The 23,127-nt window shown below is 55.4% G+C and overlaps 1 protein-coding gene across 2 annotated transcripts in view; it reads left to right on the top strand.

Annotated features, from left to right (window-relative positions):
* TECTA (tectorin alpha) overlaps nt 1–23,127 on the top strand; it is a gene marked incomplete at its 5' end in the record, with an annotated part of 118,912 nt that overhangs the window by 1,735 nt on the left and 94,050 nt on the right. For both annotated transcript variants that reach the window (XM_084868413.1, XM_084868412.1), the window contains 6 exons: nt 1,075–1,208; nt 2,594–2,881; nt 7,058–7,195; nt 7,502–7,667; nt 10,583–10,995; nt 22,554–23,124. In XM_084868413.1, coding sequence (XP_084724539.1) covers nt 1,075–1,208; nt 2,594–2,881; nt 7,058–7,195; nt 7,502–7,667; nt 10,583–10,995; nt 22,554–23,124 — 1,710 coding nt within the window. The remainder of the gene's footprint in view (nt 1–1,074; nt 1,209–2,593; nt 2,882–7,057; nt 7,196–7,501; nt 7,668–10,582; nt 10,996–22,553; nt 23,125–23,127) is intronic.

Here is a 23,127-nt window from a genome sequence, read left to right as displayed (position 1 = left end):
GCCCCCGCCCCTCCGCAGGCAGCCTCACCAGGAGAGGCTGGCTGCAGGGCCTTAGCGTCTGATTGCAGCACAGGGGCCTCAGGACAGAGGCAGGGAGAGCCCCCGATGGATTTGCCTTTGCCCTGATGGCTACCGATTAAAACAGGAGGAAGGATGGTGTTCTGTTGTTCCATTTTCATTCAAGAGAAGAGAGGACAGAGGCAGAGAAGTGTGACAACTAATGTAGATTATGTCATTGGCCGTGGTCCAGTCCTATGTGCAGACCCTTTCTACCGCTAAACATGGCCACACACACACACACACACACGCACATATGCACACAGACGTACATATACACACACCCACACCCACACATGCATGCACACACATGCACACACATGCACACACACACATGCACAAACCCACGTGCAGTGCTTGCGGCCCACGCTCCCCGAGCCAGCTGATGAGTCAGAACCCTCAGCCTCCTCTCAGAGTCCACCTGCCCCAGTGCCTTCCCCAGGGGATCCACACTGCCCTCTGTGGGCAGGAGCTGGCAGAGCCACGCGACAGGACCACTGGCGGTGGGTTCCGCACGCCCTCCTCCAGTCTGTCCCGGCCGGCTGTGCTCTCTCCTCCAGGGTCTCGGTCTCCTCCTGTGCAGCAGAGGGAGGGACCCTTTCGGGAAAGGACAGGAGAGGAACAATTTGGAGCCCGAGGGAGTGGCACAGCCACCAGCCACCTTCTCTCTGCCCTGCCCCCGCCAAGGGTCGAGCTGGCTAAGCCATGGAGGACCGGGCGGGGCTCAGGCTCTGAGAGCCCAGTCGGGGCTGCCAGCTGCCGGGTCATGGCAGGGCTGTGAGCGTGGCTCTCCACCATGTCAGGAAGCTGCTAAAGCCCGGCCGGCTGCTCAGAGGAGAGGCACAGCTCCTTTTCCCCGGAGGGAGGCAGTGCGGCTGTGAGTGCCGCTCAGGGGGTGACAGGGAGCCTGACTTCCTGGGAGCGGCTGGCTTCGTGGGAGAGGGGTTGGGGGGGGGAGGGGTCAGGCAACCGGGGGAGGCATCTGGCCGTTCATCTAATCACCGACTCTCTTGACAGTCCAGCCCCGGGAGCTCATGTATCCATTTTGGCAGAATGACACCAAAACCCCCAAAGTAGATGACGGCAGCTCCCCCGAGATCAAGCTGGCCATCCCTGTCTTCTTCTTCGGCGTGCCCTACCGCACTGTCTACGTAAGTGCGGGTGGCTGTGCGTGCTTCCCGCGTCAGAGCGACAGCCCTGCGCCCTGTCCACCCGAGAGGAGGTGCCCACCCGGGGAGGTGGGGCTCGCCGACTGACAGACGTTGTGATTACGGAGCTCGGAGGGTGTTCAGTGGCTGGTGTTCGCAGCTGGCAGGACAGCACAGCGCTGAGCCACTGACATGATTCTGCTTCTCCATAAGATGAGAAGCTGCTCAGACCAGGATCACTTTCCTTTCCCTGGGGTGTGAGAAGTTTGTGTCTGTTGTTCTCGGGCTTTCTACCAACTGGGAGCGGAGTCAGGGCACAGACACGGGAGGCCAGCTGTTACAGACACGTGGTTTGCAGAATTGGCCCCCCTCATGGTGTCTGAGACAGGCCACAGGGCCCAGGCAGACACACGTGAAGAACTGGCACGGTCTGCTGGCAGAGCTCTCTGGGCGCCTGTGTGCTCGGGGAGTTGGTTGGTTGGTTGGGTTTGGTGCTGGTGAGACTGTGGCACGTGGAGAAGGTGCAGACAGACCTGTCACCTGAGAAGGTGCAGACAGACCTGTGTCACAGAATGGCTCGGGGTTGCAGTGAGATTTTGTAATTTAACAAGTTTGCAACAGCACTGGCGAATCAGGAACATCCCCCAGGAGGCAGAGTAGGTGGTTGGAATGTCCTAGAAGCCCTTTAAATGCCGCATCCAGAGAGGCGGGCTGTGTCCGGAGGTGGGAGGCAGCAGAGGAAGTATTTGGTTTTCTTCTCCTGACGCCCTCTCTAATCATGGAGCAGAAACCAAGGTCCAATACACGGAGCTCCTGGAGTTTTTAATTTAACGCACATGTGTCAAACACAAGGCCCGCAGGCCAAATCCGGCCGGCCAGGCCTTGCAATGTGGCCCGCACCGCGCTGTCATCACTGCACTCCGCTGTCAGTTTATAACACTGTCAGTTTATGACTGTTCAGTAAACCATTCGGCCCGCGATTTAGGCTGGATTTTAGATTTTGGCCCCTTCTCTGATTGAGTTTGACACCCCTAATTTACCGTTTTGCTTCCATGTTTTATTTCTCCTGTGACTCTGGATCTTCTTTTTTCCCCATATCACTCCCTGCCTGGCGGAACACACACACACACTGAGTCGCATGAGATAAGTGTAAACAGAAATAGGATAAAAAACATGAAGTAAGACTGAATATGAGTAAGAAATGCAGCTCAGGACAAGTTGAAAGTGAATCGTGGAGTGTAAAGGCAAACAGACCTCTGTTGAGCCGTGTTGGGAGTTCTCACTCCATGGACGCGGGTCCATTCACAGGATCGGGATGTGGGTGTGGGGCTGGGACTGTAGAGTCGCCATGGTTACAGGTCCGCCATGTGCCCTGCCTGGTGTTTCAGGTCAATAACAACGGCGTCGTCTCCTTCAACGTGCTGGTGAGCCAGTTCACGCCCGAGTCCTTCCCGCTGACGGACGGGCGGGCCTTCATCGCCCCATTCTGGGCGGATGTGCACAACGGGATCCGCGGCGAGATCTACTACCGGGAGACCATGGACCCGGCCATCCTGAGGAGAGCCACCAAGGACATCAGGAAGTACTTCAAGGACATGGCAGCCTTCTCGGCCACGTGGGTCTTCATTGTGACCTGGGAGGAAGTCACGTTCTATGGCGGGAGCAGCACCACCCCTGTAATAACCCACGTTTTCTGTTTCCCTGTCCCTGCACCCGTTTCTCGTCCGTCCTCGCCTCCCCGAGGAGTCGGGTTGTCAGAGCCAAGGAGCGGCCCAGTCCTTGCCTCGAGTTCAGTCATGCCCCCCACTTTCCAGGCAGCAGGGGGCGACGGGGCAACTTGCCAGTCCAGGCCGCGGTATCTCTGAGGCTGTGCACCCCTGAGCTAAGCGTGGCACATGTATGTGGAGAGGCGTCCGCTGGCTCCTTGCAGGAGGTGCCCGTCTGCCTCGCAGGAGGGACTCGGGCAGACCAGAGGCCGCCGCACGGCCAGGCCTCTGAGGAGCCCACAGCCCCCTGTGCCTGCCGGAGGCCCTGCCTCGCTTCACCAGCTAATTTCCTTTTCCTTTTTGTCCTTTCCCTGGTAGCACAAGGAAAGGGGCGCTGGTTTGGGGTACAAATGTTTTATTAAGTAAGACCTTTCTTTTACTGCGACCAGGGGTGGCATCAGGATTTGATGCTAATTGGGCAATGAAAGCATTTCCTGAGTAAAGACGTAACCTCCGCTCTGAGGATGGTAAACAAAGTCTGCCTAGAGCACATGTGTCAAACACAAGGCCCGCGGGCCAAATCCAGCCCGCCAGGCCTTGCAATGTGGCCCGCACCGCGCTGTCATCACTGCACTCCGCTGTCAGTTTATGACATTGTCAGTTTATGACTGTTCAGTAAACCATTCGGCCCGCGATTTAGGCTGGATTTTAGATTTTGGCCCCTTCTCTGATTGAGTTCGACACCCCTAGCCTAGAGGATGGCTCTGGTGCCAGAGCAGCCACCAGCTCCCTCCACTCCCTCCAGGAGCAGCGGGCGCTGCCCTCAGAGTCCACGGCTGCAGGCTGCCGGGCTGGGAGCGCTTTGCAGTAGCAGGTGCGCCTTCACCTGTGTGACTTCTAGCAGCAAATGCCGTCAGAATGGCCCTCTGCTCTCTCCGTCCCATCTGCTTTCCCGTGTGCTTGGCAATGAGACAGCTGCTTGGGCCAAACAGAAAGGATTGAGCTGGAGACAGAGGTGGGCATGTGCTGGGCTGGCGACCCCGGCTGCCCCGAGGTGAGCACTGGGCCTGGGCCCTTCCGTCGCCAGGGGGTTCTGTGCACAGCAAGGTGCCGAGCAGCAGGCAAAGAGGCTGGAAACGCCCTCGGGAGGAGCAGGCGATTCCCGCTGCTGCAGGGACCCGGGGCTGAGGGATGCGGTGACGGGGGGACGCAAGGATGAGGGAGGTGGGGATGAGGGAGGCGGGGATGAGGGACACGGAGACGCAGGGATGAGGGACCCGGGGCTGAGGGATGCGGTGACGGGGGGACGCAAGGATGAGGGAGGTGGGGATGAGGGAGGCGGGGATGAGGGACACGGAGACGCAGGGATGAGGGACCCGGGGCTGAGGGATGCGGTGACGGGGGGACGCAAGGATGAGGGAGGTGGGGATGAGGGAGGCGGGGATGAGGGACACGGAGACGCAGGGATGAGGGACCCGGGGCTGAGGGATGCGGTGACGGGGGGACGCAAGGATGAGGGAGGTGGGGATGAGGGAGGTGGGGATGAGGGAGGCGGGGATGAGGGACGTGGGGACGTAGGGATGAGGGACGTGGGAATGAGGGATGCGGGGATGAGGGACGTGGGGATGAGGGACATGGGAATGACAGACGGGGGGATGAGGGACACGGGGATGAGGGACGTGAGACTGAGGGACTTGGGGATGAGGGATGCGGGGATGAGGGACGTGGGGATAAGGGATGCGGGGATGAGGGACACGGAGACGTGGGGTGAGGGACGGGGGATGAGGGTTGCGGGGATGAGGGATGTGGGGATGAGGGACCCGGTGATGAGGGACGCGGGAATGAGGGAAGCGGGGATGAGGGACGGGGGGATGAGGGACACGGGGATGAGGGACGCGGGAATGAGGGACGCGGGGACACGGGGACCCGGGGATGCGGCTGCCGCCTCGGACATGGCTGCCCTGAGCCTTGTGCTCGCAGCGCCCAGCGTGAGCACAGGCCTTAGTGCTGTGGAGGGGAAAGCGAGAAGGCCCACCAAACGCTGGCCACTGTATTTCCAAAAAGCTCCCGTCGGCAGTAAACACGGAACGGTAATGTAGGGATCTCCTGGTTGAACTGTGAAGTAAACTTCCGGCCCAGGTGAGAACTCCTTCAGCGAGGATGAGTGAGGTGGTATCGGACTGTTTGAGCTCCTTGGAGAAAAAGACAGCACAACCTCCCGGAGCTGCTGCCATGTCTGTCTGTCCCTGTCCTGAACGTGGCCTCCTCTTCCATCTCCCCTTCCCCCAGGCCCCTTCCTCAGAGGAACCGTCCACCCCAGCCCTCGCCCTGGCCTGGTGGCCGGGAAGAGGCAGAGGGTCTCAGGGCCGCAATAGGAAGGGCAGGGCAGGGCAGTGAGGAGCAGGAGGCGGGCCCGGGGACTCTGGTTCCGGAGGGAGAGCTGGTGCTCAGGGAGGCTTGGGCTGAGCTCGGTTCTGGGCAAGGCCGGTTCTGCCTTCAGTCGGCCTCCGGGATGCCCCCTGCAGACAGGGCAGGCGCGGGGATCACCGGCCAGCGTGCTGGGGAGAGCGGACTGGGAGGAGGGCAGCAGGTCACACTGACGTCTCCGAACCTGAGTCTGGAGCTGTTTTCTCATTAGAAGTCGTCTGGGGCATAAGAGGATGTTTAAGAATTGAAAACCCGGTTTTACAAATTCTGGTCTAGAGAAGCTTGAAACTAACGTGGAGCAGGTATGCAGGAGACGCGAAGTGTGAGGGCAGGGCCTCGGGGAGGTGAGGGGTGGCTGGCTGGTCGCTGACTTCTGGGGTCAGACCTTGGCTGCGCTTGGGACCTGCTTGGACCACAGATCTGCCCAACGTGGCTTCAGGCAGAGAAATCCACTTCCTGGTGGAGAAGCCTGGTCTGGGGCATGTAGCTTAGTCCTTGTGTGGCCTGGTGACCTTGCCTTTGTGTCCGTGCCTTGAATTGACCCTGCTTTGACCTTAGGCAATCTTTAGCCAGCTGTGTACTCATCTTTGCCCACTTTCTCTGCGGCTGAGCAGAGCCCGAGAATGGAGGCGTATACCGGCCACTTTATCCTAAACCATCAGCTGTGTCAACCACGGCGCTCGAGGAGAAAGTCCCCACGACAAAGAGGGCTTTTCTCTCTCTCCCCTCGCCTCCCCCGAGACACTCAGGGGGCGGTCTGGGCCTCAGGATTCTCTGCACAGTCTGATTACACGGGATAAGGACCTGGTCCTGCTCTGCATGTGACGGAATGCCAGCAGGATGGCATCGGGCGGGCCGCGGGGTCTGAAGGGAGAAGGTCAGACAGCCTCTCCTTTGGTTCTATTTTAATTTCCTGGAGTGTGTGCCGGGGTGGGGTCAGCACAGGGAAGCAGTAACGGCAGCGATCACTGCGGCCGTTTCCACAAGCTGTTTGCGAGGCTCCGTGAGCGTGCGAGCGTCTCTGTCCTGGAAGCTTGGCACAGGGACAGTGTGCACGGCCAGCGGGCACTGAGGCCGTCAGCTCTGCCAGAACCCTGCCCCCGATGCCAGGCCATGGGGAGACTTCCAGGAACCCATTTCCCTGAGCTCTCGGTGTGTGAGCTCTGAGATGGGAGCCGCCCGCAGGCCGCCGTGGTGCAATCTGAGCTGCAGAGGAGCCTGGGAGCTTTGCAGACAGAGGAGCCTGGGAGCTCTGCAGACTGAGGAGCCTGGGAGCTTTGTGGATACAATGTGACGCACGAACGCTCCCTGCGGGAGCAGCTTCACCACAGAGTGCTCCATGAAAAGCTCTTTCCTGCCCTGTCCGCAGTGAGCAGGTGCCCGCGCCCAGTGCTCTCTGGGAAGTGAGAGAGACATGCTCTACCAACTCTGCCATCACCTCTCCGCCCCCACCTGCCCCCCCAGGCGCCCAGCCCTCCCCCCCACCCCACCTTCCTGCAGCTTGTTCTCCTGCTGCCGGGGCTGGCACACCAGCACAAGGAGTGAGCTCTGTGAGGGGTCCCCAGGGCCTCCAGGTGGTTCTCAGCATTTCTTCCGGCACTGCCCCACGCCCTGCTGTTCCCGCGAGAGGCGAGGACACTCAGGACGCAGAGGGGGCATGCGGGGCAGAGGCAGGAGCTGCGGGGGCAGTGGGAGTCACAGTCACTCCTTCCCCTGCAGGTGAACACCTTCCAGGCTGTCCTGGTGTCCGATGGCTCCTATACGTTCACGCTCTTCAATTACTATGAGATCAACTGGACCACAGGGACAGCAAGCGGCGGGGACCCCCTGACGGGTCTCGGGGGAGTGATGGCACAGGTGGGTGGCCCCTGACTGTCTCGGGAGAGGGGGAGGACACGAGGGGGGCAGGATGCCAATGGCTGTGGAGTCTGGGGGCTGGTCTTGTCTCTCTGATTCCCTGTCTGGAGGGAGAGGGGGGGCACAGGGGCCCTGACTGCATCTGCCCTGCCCCGGCGTCCTGGAGGGAGTCCCGCCCAGCGCTCTCCCCGGGGCAGGATGCAGATGGCTGTGGAGACAGGGGCTGGTCTTGTCTCTCTGACACCCACTGGTGTACCTTGAGGCCAGGAAGGCAGGGCGTGCTCAGGTGGCTCCCTCTGCCTCCAGGCAGGATTTAACGGAGGGAACCTCAGCAACTTCTTCAGCCTGCCAGGGTCCCGCACCCCGGACATCGTCAACATCCAGGAGACCACCAACGTCAACGTGCCCGGCCGCTGGGCCTTCAAAGTGGACGGCAAAGAGATCGACCCGGCCAACGGCTGCACCTCCCGAGGTAAGGCCGTTCTGTCTCCATGGCAACACAGCTGGATGGACAGGCAGGCGGTCTAGCCCTGAGGGCAGACACTCTCCGCCATCCTCCTGGGCACTCTCAGCGGCTCCTTAGACCCAGAGCACCGCCTGCGTCCCAACACCTGGTTTGCGAGCCAGTTGCCGGGGTGTGAGCACGGTTCCTGCTCACAACAGCCACACGTGGAGGAGGGCGGAGCAGTGGAGGAGGGCGGAGCAGTGGAGGAGGGCGGAGCAGCCACAAAGTAGAGGAGGGTGGAGCAGCCACATGTGGATGAGGGTGGAGCAGCCACACTTGGAGGAGGGTCTTGAGAGACATGGAGCTAGAGGGATGGGAGGGAGCCCTGGTTGACATCAGCCCTGTCGGGTCCTTCCCTTTTGAAGTCCCTCCCCCGCTCCTGCCTGCCCCCTGCACCAGGCAGTGCAGAGACCTGGGGGTCCTGGACTCCGCCCCCCACGGAGGACCTCAGCCCGGAGCACGTGCTAGAGAGGGGGCGCGGGCCCGTCTGCGGGGCAGCTCCTCCTGAGACCCGCCCGGGGAAGCGGCAGAGGCGGGAGGGGGTGCGGCGGACGCGGGGAGCCGCTGGGGGTCCTCGGGCGGTTGGCGGGGACACGGCCCTCGGTGGTTGCAGAGGGCCCAGGGCTCCAGCAGTGCCGCTGCAGGCGCCAGCTGCATGTGTGTCAGAATCTTCTGGAAACGGTGTCTGTCACTGCTGCCCGGAGGAGGAGGAGGGGAGACAGAGCTACTAGAACTAGTGAGCATCCCGCACGCGCTCAGCCCTCCGGCCACGCGGCTCTCCAGAAGGTTCCGAGGCCGGGGCACGGGGAGAGGAGAGCTCTGCTCGGCTGGGGACAGGCGTCTTGAGGACTTGTTCACAGACACCGCGGGCCGGAGGGTCCGAGCCACGGAGGCTGTGGCTGGGGTGAAGGTTCCGGAGGCCTCGGTGCTCTCCGGCCCAGCTCCAGGCTGTCTAATACCCAGAAGGGCCCATCCGCCGCTCTGCCCATCCCGCGGGGCCAGGCATGTCGGCCCGGCGCCCGGACACCTGGGCCTGCGGCCGCGACGTCCCGGCTGGGAGTGGCTGGGAGCGGTTGGAGCGGCAGGGGGACCAGACGGACGGACCGCCCTGGCCCTGAGCTCGGGCCCCGGTGGTGCTCCTGCTGAGTGTGGCTGCAGCTTTGCCCAGGGCCCCGTGCCCGCGGTCCCCCCTCCGGCCTGGGTGGGGGCACAGCGCCACGCCCTCACTCTGCAGAGCCCGGCGGGCGGCGTGGTAGCGACAGCCCTGGCTATAGGGAGGGATGCACAGGCCAGCTGCATGCAAACCTCTCACCTCCCTCCTCCCTCCCAGTCATGGTGGGTTCCATCCAGGACGACTCCTGAATCAGAGACTCCAAATGTCCTCTGTTCCAAGGCACCCCCCTCGACCCCCCCCCCCCCCAAACCCGACAAGGCGGGGACTGGCAGCTACTCCCGTGGAGGCTGCTGGGCGGGGGCAGGCTGTGGGGAAGGCCGTTTTCAGCTGATGCCTGTGACCTGCTGGGATGTGACCCACCTGTCACCCCGCTGGAGGCGTCTGCCCGGCAGGTATCAACGCCATCGCCCCCGAGACGGAGCTGACCCGCCGGCGGAGACAGGGAGGCCGCTGGGCACCTGCCTCCTGCTCCGTTAGCCTGAGAAACCCTTTCAAACTGCAGCTTCACACTAGATTTCCTCTCCATCTGCGGCATTATTTGTATTTCGTCTTTCCTTCTGACGTTCTCACTCACGGACGCCCTGCCTCTGTCCGTGTGCACCAGCTGTGTGCAGTGTCTGCCCCGGAGGTGGGGAGAGGAAACGCAGCTGCTCCCACCTCACAGGTGGGAAAGCTGAGGCAGGTGGGCAGGAGCCAGGGAGGTTGCCCAGTTCTCTTGACTCCACCCCCAACCAAGGACTCTCACTGCCCTCGGCCCTAAGGTGCTCCTATTTCAATTGAAGGTTGATATTAACAACTGGCAATTTTTAAAAATTTAGGGAGATAATTTATTTAGGAAAGTGGTTTTAAAGACTGATTGTCTACCAAATAAGTAGTGAATACTTTAAAAATTAGCCCAGCCAGTGTAGTTCAGTGGGTGAGCATCGACCTATCAACCAGGAGGTCACAGTAGGATTCCCAGTCAGGAAACATGCCCGGGTTGCAGGCTCCATCTCCAGTGGGGGGCATGCAGGAGGCAGCCTGTCAATGATTCTCTCTCATCATTGGTGTTTCTATCTCTCTCCCTCTCACTTCTTCTCTGAAATCAACAAAAATATGTTTTTAAAATTAACACATCTCTTGAAACCATTCTGCTCCCCCATCTCAGGCTCCTCCCAACCCAGATCCTGTGGACAAGTTCTGTCCGCAATTCTGTCTGCGATGGAGGCCGAAGGTGCGGGGCAGCATGGGACTCGGCAGAGCCTAGAGTGAGAGGGGATGTTTGTAGTTGTAAGTTAGTGTCTGCAGGATTTATGAGCCTTGGAGGCGCCAACCCAGAGGTCAGCCTTTCTAGAATCTTCCCAGGAAGACTGGAATTTGGGTGTGTTCGTGCTGTGGACCTTTCCGGCGTGTTCTGGCCCAGCAGGTGGCTGAGGGGCCGGCGGGCAGTGCCGCTGTCCCTGTGGGCAGGCTCCGTGGGAGGAAGGTGCCCTCGGGGCCCGCCGAGGCTCCGGCTGGGTTCGGACGGACTCGCGAGGACCTGGCTTCCCCAATGAGTTGCCGACTGACCTTGGCAAAGTGACTCCGTTTCTCCTAAGCCCTGTTCCTCACGTGTGGGGGAGGGCAACCACACTGGCCTCCTACGGTGCTGAGGGGCGTCCAGGGTGTCCACCGGCCGGCCGGGCCTGGCGGGGGAGGGCCTCGCCGACGCACTCTGTCCTTGTCGCAGGGCAGTTCCTGCGGCGAGGGGAGGTGTTCTGGGAGGACGTGAACTGCACCATCAAGTGCCGCTGCCTGGACTTCAACAACGAGATCTACTGCCAGGAGGCCGCTTGCAGCCCCTACGAGGTGTGCGAGCCCAAAGGCAAGTTCTCCTCCTGCAGCCCCGTGGAGACCGGCACCTGCGTGGTGTTCGGGGAGCCGCACTACCGCACCTTCGACGGCTTCGTCTTCCATTTCCAGGGCTCCTGCGCCTACCTGCTGGCCCGGCACTGCGTGCGGGCGGCCCACCTCCCCTTCTTCAGCGTGGAGGCCAAGAACGAGCGCCGGGCCGGCAAGGCCGTCTCCACGCTGAGGGAGCTGGCCGTGGAGGTGAACGGCTACAAGATCCTCATCCCCAAGGGCAGCTACGGGCGCGTCAAGGTGAGCACCTCCCGGCGCGGGCACGGGGCGGGCGCGGCTGGCACCAGTGTCTGCTGGGCATCTGAAGCTTATCATGGTCCTGGCTCCCGGAAAACACACACACACACACACACACACACACACACACACACACATACACACGTTCCAGCTCAGGAGCACCTGGGAGAGCGAGGCTTCGTCTCTCGTGGGCCTGGCTGAAACAGGGGTAGCCACGTGGCCACGCGGTGGAGGTGGTGAGAACGCAAAGGCGTGCGGGCTTTGATTGACAGTTCCCACCACCCACTCCGTCGCTGCATTCACAGAGGCACCTCCAAACTTCGTCTGTCTTCAGAGGCGCCCTGCATGGGCGGCCCCGGGAGCCTGTGGCCTCGCAGTCAGCGGGCGGGAGAGGCCAGAGCGCCTCCCAGATGCAGAGGCTCACCCTGCCTGGGGCCAGTGGGCAGAGCCTCACCCTGCCTGGGCCGGCAGTCCTTCTGGTCAGTGCAACAGTCCCGCCGCCATCCGGGTCGGCAGTGCAGGAACACAGGCGGCTGCGTGAGGCCACAGCAGCTCCTCAGCATGTTTTCCTGTCCCTCTCCCGTTTGCTCATGAAGACTCATCACAACCAGATGTCTATTCCAGTAACAATAACCAAGATCCCCAGGGGTTGCTGGCTGAAACCACATGCAGTCCTTAATCCCCACCGGGAGGTCGTCACGGAGGTGGTGAGCAGACCCGACGCCTAGGCTGGGATTTCTGTCTTTCATTCTAAGGGATGCAGCACGTTCGGCAGGCCCCGCTGGCAGGGTGCACTCACTGTGGCTGGATCCCAACTTGCTGCTGGGGGAGGCCCCGGGGACAGTGTGTCTCCTGCAGACGGAGGCCGGTGCAGGGAGAGTGCCCGGGAGGTCCCCCGGTGTGGGGCCTGTGCATGTCCAGATGGAGGCTCCCATTTTCCAGCTAGAACGAGCCCAGTAGCACCCCCTGCTGCAGACTCCAGGGTGAGGGCTCAGCATCTGCAGCAAAAAGAAGCTTCACATGGATGCCCACTCCCCTTTCTGAGGGAGAGTCTTGCTCACAGTCAAGCTTTTTAAGGAAAGGAGCGGCTGAGACCCCTCGGGCCAGAGCTCTGAGCCCATCACCCTGACAGCGGGCAGATCCCTAACGTTCCGTAGCAACGGGAGGAGGTGTGGACGGAATGTAAATGTCTGGGACAGAAAAGGTTCTGTGGCTCCACCTGCGAGCTAACAATGGCGTCCTTTTCCTCTGGCCAAAGGCTTCCAAGTTCCTCTGAATGAGCCTGCTCTTCGGGGTGGCTGCAGGGCGGATGGCAGAGCGCCCAGCGGGTGAAGCGGGGACAAGCAGGAAGAGGGACAGGAAGCAGGGGAGATGCCGTCCACCTGCCAGACAGCGGCTTCTGCAGACAGGCTGGCCGGGCGGGCGGCCCGCGGGCTGTTCCTGGGACAGACGGAGGCTCCTCTCTCCTCAGAGGGGGGCCCCCTGACTGGATCCCCGGAACCTTCTCAAGTAGCAGCTTAAACAAGGTCGGCGTACAGGTGCCACGGGGACCCGAGGGCACCAGGCAGTCCACACAGAATAAACACCCCCTTCCCGCTGCCCTCGTGGTTCCCTCCCCCGCTCCCGGGACCCCCAGGTGCCCCAGGACTCAGGCTCCGGGAGAAGCGGGAGGCCCGTTAGCCTCTGGTGGAGAGGAGCCGGGCCTGGTCAGAGCCGCTCAGCACGCGGGCCACCGGCCACGAGGGGCCTTTCTGAGCTTTATTGTCTCTTTTCGTGAAGCGGGTGAGGCTGTCGAGGAGGCAGGACTCGGGCCGGAGGGTGGGCGCGTCCGGTGCCTCCGGGGGGAGGAGAGCACAGCTGGGAGCCTGTGAGACTGTCCTCTCCCTGTCCATCGAGCCCTGGACCTTGCTCTCCTCGCCTGCAGGAGGGTGATGACTGGGCCTTCGGAGGCCGTCATGAGGACGAGCTAGAAAGACCACACGTGCGATTTCTCGTACAAAGCTTGGCACGCTGTGGGGCTCAGTATTTGCTCATTCCCATGAGAAAAGACCACTCTAAGCCCTGGGCTTGGACTTCTCGCTCCTACCATGTCTCTGCCCCCATGCTGGAGACACCCCGAAAGAGGGAAATGTCCAGAGGACTGGAGGCACAGAGGGGAGATTCACCAACCACTGGTTAACTGAGAGTGAGGGCTCTGGGATATGTAGATGAAAGAATGACATACGATCCACGCGGGGACGGGGCGGGGGTTCTCTGGGGTGATGCTCCCAGCACTGTGAGCTACAGACCCGGGGACTGTGAGAGAGAATGGGTACATCAGCACTTGTGCCAGGAAAACGCTGTCAGCTAGCCATCCCAGTGCCTGTGGTGGGCCTGGAATAGAGTCGGCCTCCGGGGGGCAAGAAGCTGGAAGCTGTGGCAGGACCCAGAGACCACCCCGTGGTGCTGCTCCTAGGTGGACCCTGACCTCTGAGAGCAGCTGCTTTGGGGAGAAAAGAGCCTCTAGTAAGGGACTTGCAGCTGGTCCTTTCGTGTCTTTAGGGTTTTGGAATGAGGGCTATGCTGGCCTCGAAAAGGAGCTTAGAAGTCTTCCTGCCACATGGGTTCTGGAATACTTTGAGGATGACAAGTGCTAGTTCTTTAAATATTGGCTAAAACTAACTTCCTCTTGTTTTCTGGGATTTTAAAAAAAATTACTACTTCAATTTCATTAGTTAATATCAGTCTACTCAGGTTTTCTGGTTCTTCCTGAATTAGTTTTGGAAGGCTGTATTTTTTCTAAGAATTTGTTGATTTTGCCCAATTTATCGGTGTATAGTTAATTATAGAATTTTCTTACTATTCTTTGTATTTCTGTGATGTCAGTTGTTACTTCGCCTCTTCATTTCTGCTTTTATTTACTTGGGTCTCTCTCTTTGTCTGGCTAAAGGTTCTGAATCTGGCTAAAGGTTCATCATGTTTATCTTTTCAAAGAACCAGCTCTGGCTTCATTCACCTTTTGTATTGTTTTTTCATGTCTATATTATTTATTTCTGCTCTGATCATTAGTATTTCCTTCCTTCTACTCACTGTGGGGTTTTTAGTAGTTCTTTTAGGTGTAGGGTTAAATGGCTTATGCAAGATTTTTCTTGCTTCTTGAGGTAGACCTGAAATGCTATGAACTTTTCTCTCAGAACTGCTTTCACTGTGTCCCATAGATTTTGTGTTGTTGTGTGTTCATTTTCACTTGTTTGCTGGTCATTTTTTATTTCTTCTTTGATTTCACTGGCAACCCATTCAGCATGCTCTGTAGCGTCCATGTTTGAATGCTTTTGAAGTGTGTTTTTATTGTAGCTGATTTCTAGTTTCATGCTGTTGTGGTCTGAGAAGATGCTTCAGATGATCCCAATCTTCCTGAGTCTGGTAAGATTTACATTGTGTCCCAGCATGAGGTCTATCTTTGAAGAGTTCCCTGTGCTTTGAGAAGATGTATATTCTGTTCCTGTGGGATAAAATGTTCTGGAAAAAGGAATTAAATCCATCTGATCCATTGGGTGCTTTAAAGGTGCTGTTTTCTTGTTAATTTTTTTTGTCTCTAAGACTTACCAGTGATGTCAGCAATGTGTTAAAGTCCTCAACTGTGGCTGTTGCTGTCAATCTCTCCCTTTAAGTCCTCCAAGAGTTATATGTATGGACATTTTCCCCATCCTTTCACTTTCATCCTGTGTGAGTCTTTTGTTATGAAGTGAGTCTCTTGTAGATAGCATATATATGGATCATATTTTGTTATCCACTCTGCTATCCTATGTCTTTTGATTGGATCATTTAATCCACTTACATTTTAGATTACTATCAATGAGGACTTGTTTATTGTCATTTTTTTCTTTATACTTATGCTCCTCTCTAAATGTATTTCTTCTTCTTAAAGCAGTGCCTTTAACTTTTCTCATGGTGCCAGTTTGGTGGTGATGTATCCCTCTATCCTTTTTTCTTTTGGGGAGTCTGGGGAGCTCTTTATTTCTTCTTCAGCTTTTAATGATAGCCTTGCTGGATAAAGTAGTCTTGGATTTAAGTCCTTGCTTTTCATTATTTTGAGTACTTCATACCAATCTCTTCTGTCTTAAAGTGTTTCTGTTGAGAAATCATGGGACAGTCTTATGGGAGCTCCCTTATAGGTAACTGACTGTTTCTCTCCTGCTGCCTTTATGATTGTCACTTAAATCTTTGCCATTTCAATTATGATGTGTCTCGGTGTGTATCTCTTTGGGTTCATCTCTTTTGGTTATCTGAACCTCTTTTATTTTTAATTAAATCTTTATTGTTGAAAGTATTGCATATGTCCCTCCCCCTCCCCCCTTCCCCCTGTCCCCTTGCTATTGACCCTTACAGCTCCCCGCTTCCCTGACCCAAGCTTTTACTACCCTATTGTCTGTGCCATGGGTTATGCATATGTGCATACAAGCTCTTTGGTTGATTTCTTCCCACCCACCCACCCATCTCTGCCTTCCCTCTGAGATTCCACGGCATGTTTCATGCTTCTATGCCTCTGGATCTATTTTGTTTATCAGTTTATTTTGTTCATTAGGGTCCACATATGAGTAAGATCATATGATACTTGTCTTTCTCTGACTGCTTATTTCGCTTAGCTTAATACTCTCCAGGTCCCTCTACTGACTGTTTGTGTGTTTGTGTTTTTTTTTTTTTTAAATAAATCTTTATTGTTCAGATTATTACAAATGTTCCTCTTTTTTCTTTCTCCCTCCATTGCTCCCCTTCACCAGGTTCCCATCCCACCCTCTGCTCTTTCCCCACCCTCATTGTCCTCATTTATAGGTGCATAGTTTTTGTTCAGTCTCTTCCTACACCACCCACTCCCCTTTTCCCTGAGAATGTCAGTCCACTCCCCTTCCATACCTCTGATTCTATTATATTCACCAGTTAATATTGTTCATCAGATTTTTTAACTTCTCTTGGTTTGTAGATTCACTTGTTGATAGTTACGTATTTGTTGTTCATAATTCTTATCTTTATCTTCTTCCTCTTCCTAAAGAACCCCCTTCAGCAATTCACATAATTCTGGTTTGGCAGTGATGAACTCCTTTAGCTTTCTATTTTATTTTATTTTATTTTTGAAGGTCTTTATCTGGCCTTCGATTCTGAGTGATAGCTTTGCTAGATAGAGTATCTTTGGCTGTAGGTTCTTGCTATTCGTCACCTTGAATATTTCTTGCCATTCCCGTCTGGCCTGCATGGTTTCTGTTGAGAAATCAGCTGACAATCGTATGGTGCTCCTTTATAGGTAACTACCTGCTTTGCTCTTGCTGCTTTTAATATTCTCTCTTTGTCTTTTGCTCTTGGAATTTTAATTATGATGTGTGTTGGTGTGGTTCTCTTTGGATTCCTTTTGTTTGGGGTTCTGTGCACTTCCTGGATTTGTAAGTCTATTTCTTTCACCAGATGGGGGAAGTTTTCTGACACTATTTCTTCCAATAGACTGTTGGTATCTTTCTCTCTTCTTCTGGGACCCCCATAATTCTGATGTTGGTTCACTTGAGGTTTCTTACACTATCTTCAACTTTCTGAATTTTTGTCTTCTTGCTTCTGCAGAGGAGTGTCCTCTGGCTCTTTGTGTTCTGAATCTTTGACTTGATTCTTGCGATCTTCCATTCTGTTTTTAGGACTCGGTATAATTTTTTTTTTAAATTTCAGACAATGTATTCTTTATTTCTAGTTGATCTGTTTTCATATCCTCAAAGGTCTCATTTATTTTATCGGCCTTTTCTAGGAAATTCTTGAAAAACCTTATAACCATGTTTTTGAATTCTATATTCAGTCTGTTATTCTCCATCTCTTTTGTTTGAGATCTATTTCCTTGTCTCGGAATTTTCACTGCTTCCCAGAGTTGGTAGGATGGCTTTGTGTGTTTAGTGTCCTATGTGGCTCGGTGGGTCAGCCTCCCCAGTTACCTGAGGTATACACTCTTGGTGCTTCTCTTTGTGGACTGCGTGTACAGCCTTGTTGTAGTTAATTCTTGATTGTTGTTGGTATCCCTGGAAGGAATTGACCTTCAGGCAAATTGGATGTAGGTATCAGCTGTGTCTACTCTGGGATACCTTCTGTATTGGAGACAGTCTTATAGGATCAGACTTGCAAAACTGCAAAAGCCTCTGTGTTAAGCTTGGATGGGGCAGAGTCTCAGGGCTGAGCTGACAGTTTTGGCTTTCCATCAGCCCTGCCCTTGTGCGCTCGCCTGAGTTTCTGCCTGACCTCTGCCTTCCGCAGCTCCCCTGAGTTTTCACCTGACCGTCCTGATTCCCCGTGCAAGAGCATGGGTCCCCAGGGGCTTGCCTGGAATTCGGTTGGGTCTCTGTAGTCTGGAGCTTCTGACTCCTTCCGCTATTGAGAAGCCGCAGCAACCTCCACGGTCAGACCTCTCTGCTTTCACTCACTCACACACGATTGTAGACCCTGCCTGCTGTGGCTCCCAGCTCCCCCAGTCTCCCAGTCTCTGAGTCTCTAGGTGCCTTTCTCTACAGTCTGGACTCCACCCATATGAGCCTGGGTCCACGGGGTTTCAGCCAGGGTTGGGATTCAGTGCAGTCAGAAAGGGTTCAGTGCAATCGGGGACTTCCTTTCCCCTCCCACCAGCCAGGCATTCGGCCACACTTCCTCTCTGCGCATGCATCACCCTACCTCAGCGCTTTGAGGCTCCCAATCTGATCCCTGAGCCTCTCTCCTTCTTTCTGGTTGTAGATTTCCCACTCCTCCAGCTTTCCTGTGTTTTTGGATGATGTCTGTTCTGATTTTAGTTGTTGTTTTGAAATTGTTGTGTGAGGTGGCAGCTTAGATGCTTACCTAGGCCGCCATCTTGGTTCTCATATCTGAACCTCTTGAACTGGTGTGACTTTTTCCTTCACTAGGTTAGGGAAGTTTTCTGTCATTATTTCTTTTTAACAGGTTCTCTACTCCTTACTCCTGTTTTTCTCCTTCTGATACTCCTATGATGTGAATGTTACTGCATTTCATGTTGACCCAAAGTTCTTTTAACCTATCCTCATTCTTTTTAAGTATTTTTTCTTTTGCTGCTCTGATTGGGTGTTTTCTGCTCCCTTGTGTTCCAAATCACTGATTCAATCCTCTGCTTCATTCTTTATTCTTTCTAGTGTATTCTTTATTTCAAATATTGTATTCTTCATTTCTGACTGGTTGTTTTCCATGATTGCTATGTCCTTTTTCATGCTGTTGAAAATCTCACTAAGTTCTTTGAACATCCTTATAACCTTTTTTGTTTTTCTTAATCTGTGTCTGGCAAATTGCTTGCCTCTATTTCATTTAGCGCTCGCTCTCTCTCTCTCTCTCTCGATTTATCCTGCCTTTCCTTTTGGACATGTTTCTTTGTCTCCCTGTTTTGGCTGCCTCTCTGTGTGTTTTATTACTATATACAAGGTAGATCTGCCATCTCTCCCTCTCTTGATAGTGTGTTCTTATGTAGTAAATATCTTACGGGGCCCAATGGTGCAGTCCCCTTGATGATCTAGTGCCCTCTAGACATGCCCCTTGTATGAGTTATGTGAGCTCTCATGTTGATTCCTATTGGCCTGTTCACATGTGGGGTAAACGCGGGCTGGTTGACCCCAGCCACAGTGAAGGAGCATTGAGCAGTGCTCATACAGGAGGTGGAGTTCGCCTCTGCGGGGTCTGATGCCTGTCAGGATCTCCCTGTGGATCTCCCACTTATGAAACAAATTGCATTCCACGTTGATGTGCCTGAAGCTGGCCTCTGGCCTTTGAGAGGGAATTTGGTGGTCATGTCAGTTGCTGCCTGTGACTAGTCCTGGGAAACCTGTTTGGAGCTACAACGCTATTTACACTTTGTGGCTGCCTCTGCTGGGCATGACCAAACTGCACATCAAGGTTGGTTCCACTGGCACTGAGCATGTGGGCAGATCAGCAAAAGCGCCACGACACCCCGAGATCTGTCTACACCTGCCTTGCTTGCCGGCTACCTGTTTGACTCAGTCACTGGAAGAGCTTCTGGTGGAATTCGAGGTGCCCGGTGCAGGTTCTCAGTGAGTCACCAGACGGGCTGAGTGGTCATCACCAAACTAGTATAGGCTCAAGCTCTGTGCAGGTGCTGGGTCTGAGGCTACTCAGCCCAAGACCTAGGGGCACTCAGTCCAGCTGCTGCCTGCCATGTGCCCACAGACCTTTGTGCTGGGCCAGGGAGTCATCAGTGTGATGCCAACAGAGTTAGTCAGGCCCAAACAGACTGAGATATAGCCATGTGAAGGGAGGCTCTGCATCAGTCAGGTGAGGAAAGAAAATATGATGGCCTCTGTCCTGGTGTTACTTAGTTTGGTCTGTCCCAGATCCCCCCAGGAGTCCAGGCTGGTAGGGCAGTGCCACCAGGAGGCATGAGGGTGGGGCTGGTGGATCTCTACACCTTGGCCCAGGCAACTGACTCCTCAGCAGGGCACACACTCTGTAGGATGGGGCAAGAGGGAGTTCAGGGGGAGGGGCTATCGCATCCCCAAGGCTGATGCTGCAAGAAGGGGAGTGCTCCACCCAAGAAAGTTGGAGTCTGTGGTGTGGGAGAGGGACTCAGCACTTGGGATCCTGGTGGCCGTCCCTTAGCTCTCTCTCCAGAGCCACAACCGGCAGTCTTTCTTCACAAGACTCTAGTCTGCTTCTCCCTGAGACCAAGATGAGTGGCTGTGAATGAGATTTTGTGCACTAGGCTTTAAAAGGGTGCCCGTGTTTCTCGCAGACTCCCCTCTCTCCCTGGCAAAGAGGCGCCTGCAGATTTTCACAGCCAGATGTTATGTGGGTGCCTTACCCCAGCTCTGGGGCTCTGGGCGGGGAGCCTGGCAGGGGGTTGTGACCCACGCTCCTCGGGGGGAATGTTTGCACCAGAGACGCCCCTCAGAGTCTCAGCCCCTGCCCACGGAGCGGGGTCAACTATTTTTTTTCTTCCTTTTTTTTTATTAAGGTATTATATGTGTACATATCTTACTTACCATTGCGCCCCCCTGCCACTCCCATACATGCCCTTATCCCCCAGAGTTTTGTGTCCATTGGTTATGCTTATATGCATGCATACAAAGTCCTTAGGTTGATCTCTTATCTCCCCCATATCTCCCTAACCTTCCTGCTATAATTTGACAGTCTGTTTGTTGCTTTACTGCCTCTGTACCTATCTTTTTGTTAATCAGAGGGCTAGCTCTTTATGTGTCGCCACCTTTCCTACTGTCTCAATGTGGCTTCTTCTGTAAATTCTTGGCTATGAGACTTCTGTTCAGCTGGTCTTCAGTTGGTCATTTCTGATGATTGCTCTATACTTCCATTGTAGTTCCAGTTTGGTCCTGGGAGGAGGTGAGTGTAGCTGCCACCTATTCTGCTGCCATCTTTGATCTCTGGACAACTTATTCCGACATCTTCCCATGTCTAAGTATATTTTTCTTGTCTGTTTCCGCCCCTTAAGTAAAGAGACAGAGAATTGCACAAGATAGTGCCACGGTAACTCTTGGGAGCAACCTTGCATAGTCTGTTGTCTCACATCCTAGACAATTCAAAAGACCCTTGTCCTTGTCTGCCAGAAATTAGCTCAGGAAGTCTAGGTGCACTTACAGTCAGTTCTGCCACAGACTTGCCGTTCAACCTCCACCCACAAATGTGACTTCTGCAGGTTGAAGGCATGTCAAGTGTGAAAGAGAAGACAATTCACTCTCCTGTTGGAGGCTTATCAAGCATCTGCTTGAGTGAGCCAGACTTTTGGGCTTCACTCTTGGTTCTCCCCCCATTTCTCACTCCCCACTATAAACCCCACCAGCTCCTCTGAGTGCACCCCATGGGTCTGTCCCTCCTTCTCCTGTAACCAGGCAGGCCAGGCCCTCATCCTCCATCACCCCGGCTTCCAGCAGCAGCTGCCCAGCAGGTTGCTCTGCTTCTGATTTTGACATTGTTTGTCCTTAGAGCTGGCAGCATGGACTTCCTAAAATACATGTCTGACTGTCATTTCCTTTTTCTAAACTTTTGTGGGCTCACCTTAAAGAAGAGAAATCCAAGTTCTTTGGGTTTCATCTCTGTGGAGTTTTGTTGGTTTTAAAACAGTTTTAAAGGCACTCCAAGGCCTGTTTCCAGCACAGAAGCCGAGCCATTTTCTAACCATGGACGTCAGATCATCTTGATCTTTTGCTCTAGGCACCCTCAACTTCATCCTGCTCAGTCACAGCTGAGGTCTTCACAGTAGCTGGATGGCTCTGCCTGTCCTGGCTGTTCTTCTCTCTAGCATTATCTGCCATCACCTTGCTCTCTCCACGACTGTCACACTGGCCCTGAGGCCCTGCACATCCCTCCTCAGGGCCTGGCTGTCCACTCTTCATGAGCCACTTTCACCCCAGGTGACAGCACGGTTTGCTTCCTCATCTCAGATGTCCCTTTCCCAGCAAAGCCTTCCCTAATGACCCTATTTGAAATTAGAAACCCTCTTTCCTTTTGACCCACGTTCCCTGTTTTATTTCCTGCAGAACATTTTCTGCCATGCGTATATATTTTTCCTATTTGTTTTGTTTGCTGTTGGTCTCTTCAACTGAAATATAGGCTCCTCGATGCAAGGATTTCCACTTGTTGGTAACCCCCGGCTCTTGGGACAGGGCTTAGTACCCAAAAAGGCCGAGTTGGTATGTGCTGAGTGGGCCACGTCCCCCCATCCCCCCACCCCCGTCTCCAGCTTCATTGTAGCCCAGTAACACCCCACATCCGCCCCACTTGCCTTTATTCTTTTGTCCCAGAATTCCCTGCCCCCACCTTCCTTTGGCCACTTCTATTTATCTTTAAAGACCCAGGCTAGACTTGATTCCAACTGGAAAGCTTTCTATGACTTCCCCAGGCTGGAGTCTGTGTTCATGGACTGTTTTCCCCATGCGTCACCTATTAACACATCCTTCAAGCCATGTGTTATAAATACCACCCCTGGCCCTCCTCCCCCGGGGACTGAGTGCTGAGGAGAGGCAGGGGCAATCCTCTTTTTATTCCTAATTTCTCAACACCTGACACAGTGCTCACATTTGTTGTTGTTGAATAATCCTGATCCCAGGAAGTGACAGGGTGAAACACTTGGAAAATAACGCCGGGACAATCTGGACACTCCAATTGTGAGGGAGCAGTTTTCCCACACCGTCAGCAGGCAGGCCAAGTGCTGAGTGCACTGGGGTAGAACGGAAAGTATGACTTCAGCTGGGTATAAAGATTGAATTTACAGGAACCAAGGGGGGCATGAGGCAACTAGTCTTCCCAGAGGAGCCCTGAAGCTAGCCAGCCCTGGAACAGCAGGAAGAGGGACACCGCCCAGACCTCGGAGTCCAGAGTGGCACTAGCAATGCATGTCTGTTGCAGCGTCAGGACACCCAGTGCTCACTGGGCTGCAATGGTCCCAGGCCGGCGCCTTCCCAGGCCAGCGGGAGCCAGGCCGCGGGCAGCAGGCAGCGTGCTCCCTGCGGCGCCGTCACCTGCCTTCCTTCCTGACACGCTGGAACCGCTGCCAGCGCCAGCTCACCGCCTTCTGTTGTCATTGTTGTTGGCAGGTGAATGATCTGGTGACTTCTTTGCCCATCACCTTGGACTTGGGGGCCGTGAAAATTTACCAGAGCGGCATGTCCACGGCCGTGGAGACGGACTTTGGGCTCCTGGTGACGTTTGACGGCCAGCACTACGCCTCCATCTCCATCCCCGGCTCCTACACCAACTCCACGTGCGGGCTCTGCGGGAACTACAACAAGAACCCCCTGGACGACTTCCTGCGTCCCGACGGCCGGCCGGCCATGTCCGTGCTGGACCTGGGCGAGAGCTGGAGGGTCTACCACGCCGAGTGGCTGTGCGACTCGGGCTGCGTGGACAACTGCACGCAGTGTGACGCGGCCACCGAGGCCCTGTACTTCGGCCCCGACTACTGCGGCTTCCTCAACAGGACGGACGGGCCCCTGTGGGAGTGCGGCACCGTGGTGGACCCCACGGCCTTCGTGCACAGCTGTGTGTATGACCTGTGCAGCGTGAGGGACAACGGGACACTCCTCTGCCAAGCCATCCAGGCCTACGCCCTCGTGTGCCAAGCCCTCGGCATTCCCATCGGAGACTGGCGCCTCCAGACCGGGTGTGGTA

Source organism: Pipistrellus hanaki, assembly GCF_964339955.1.
Source record: "Pipistrellus hanaki genome assembly, chromosome: 19".
NCBI lineage: Eukaryota > Metazoa > Chordata > Mammalia > Chiroptera > Vespertilionidae > Pipistrellus > Pipistrellus hanaki.
The sequence above is the reverse complement of the archived record's forward strand: the minus strand, read 5'-3'. Positions and strand labels throughout refer to the sequence as shown.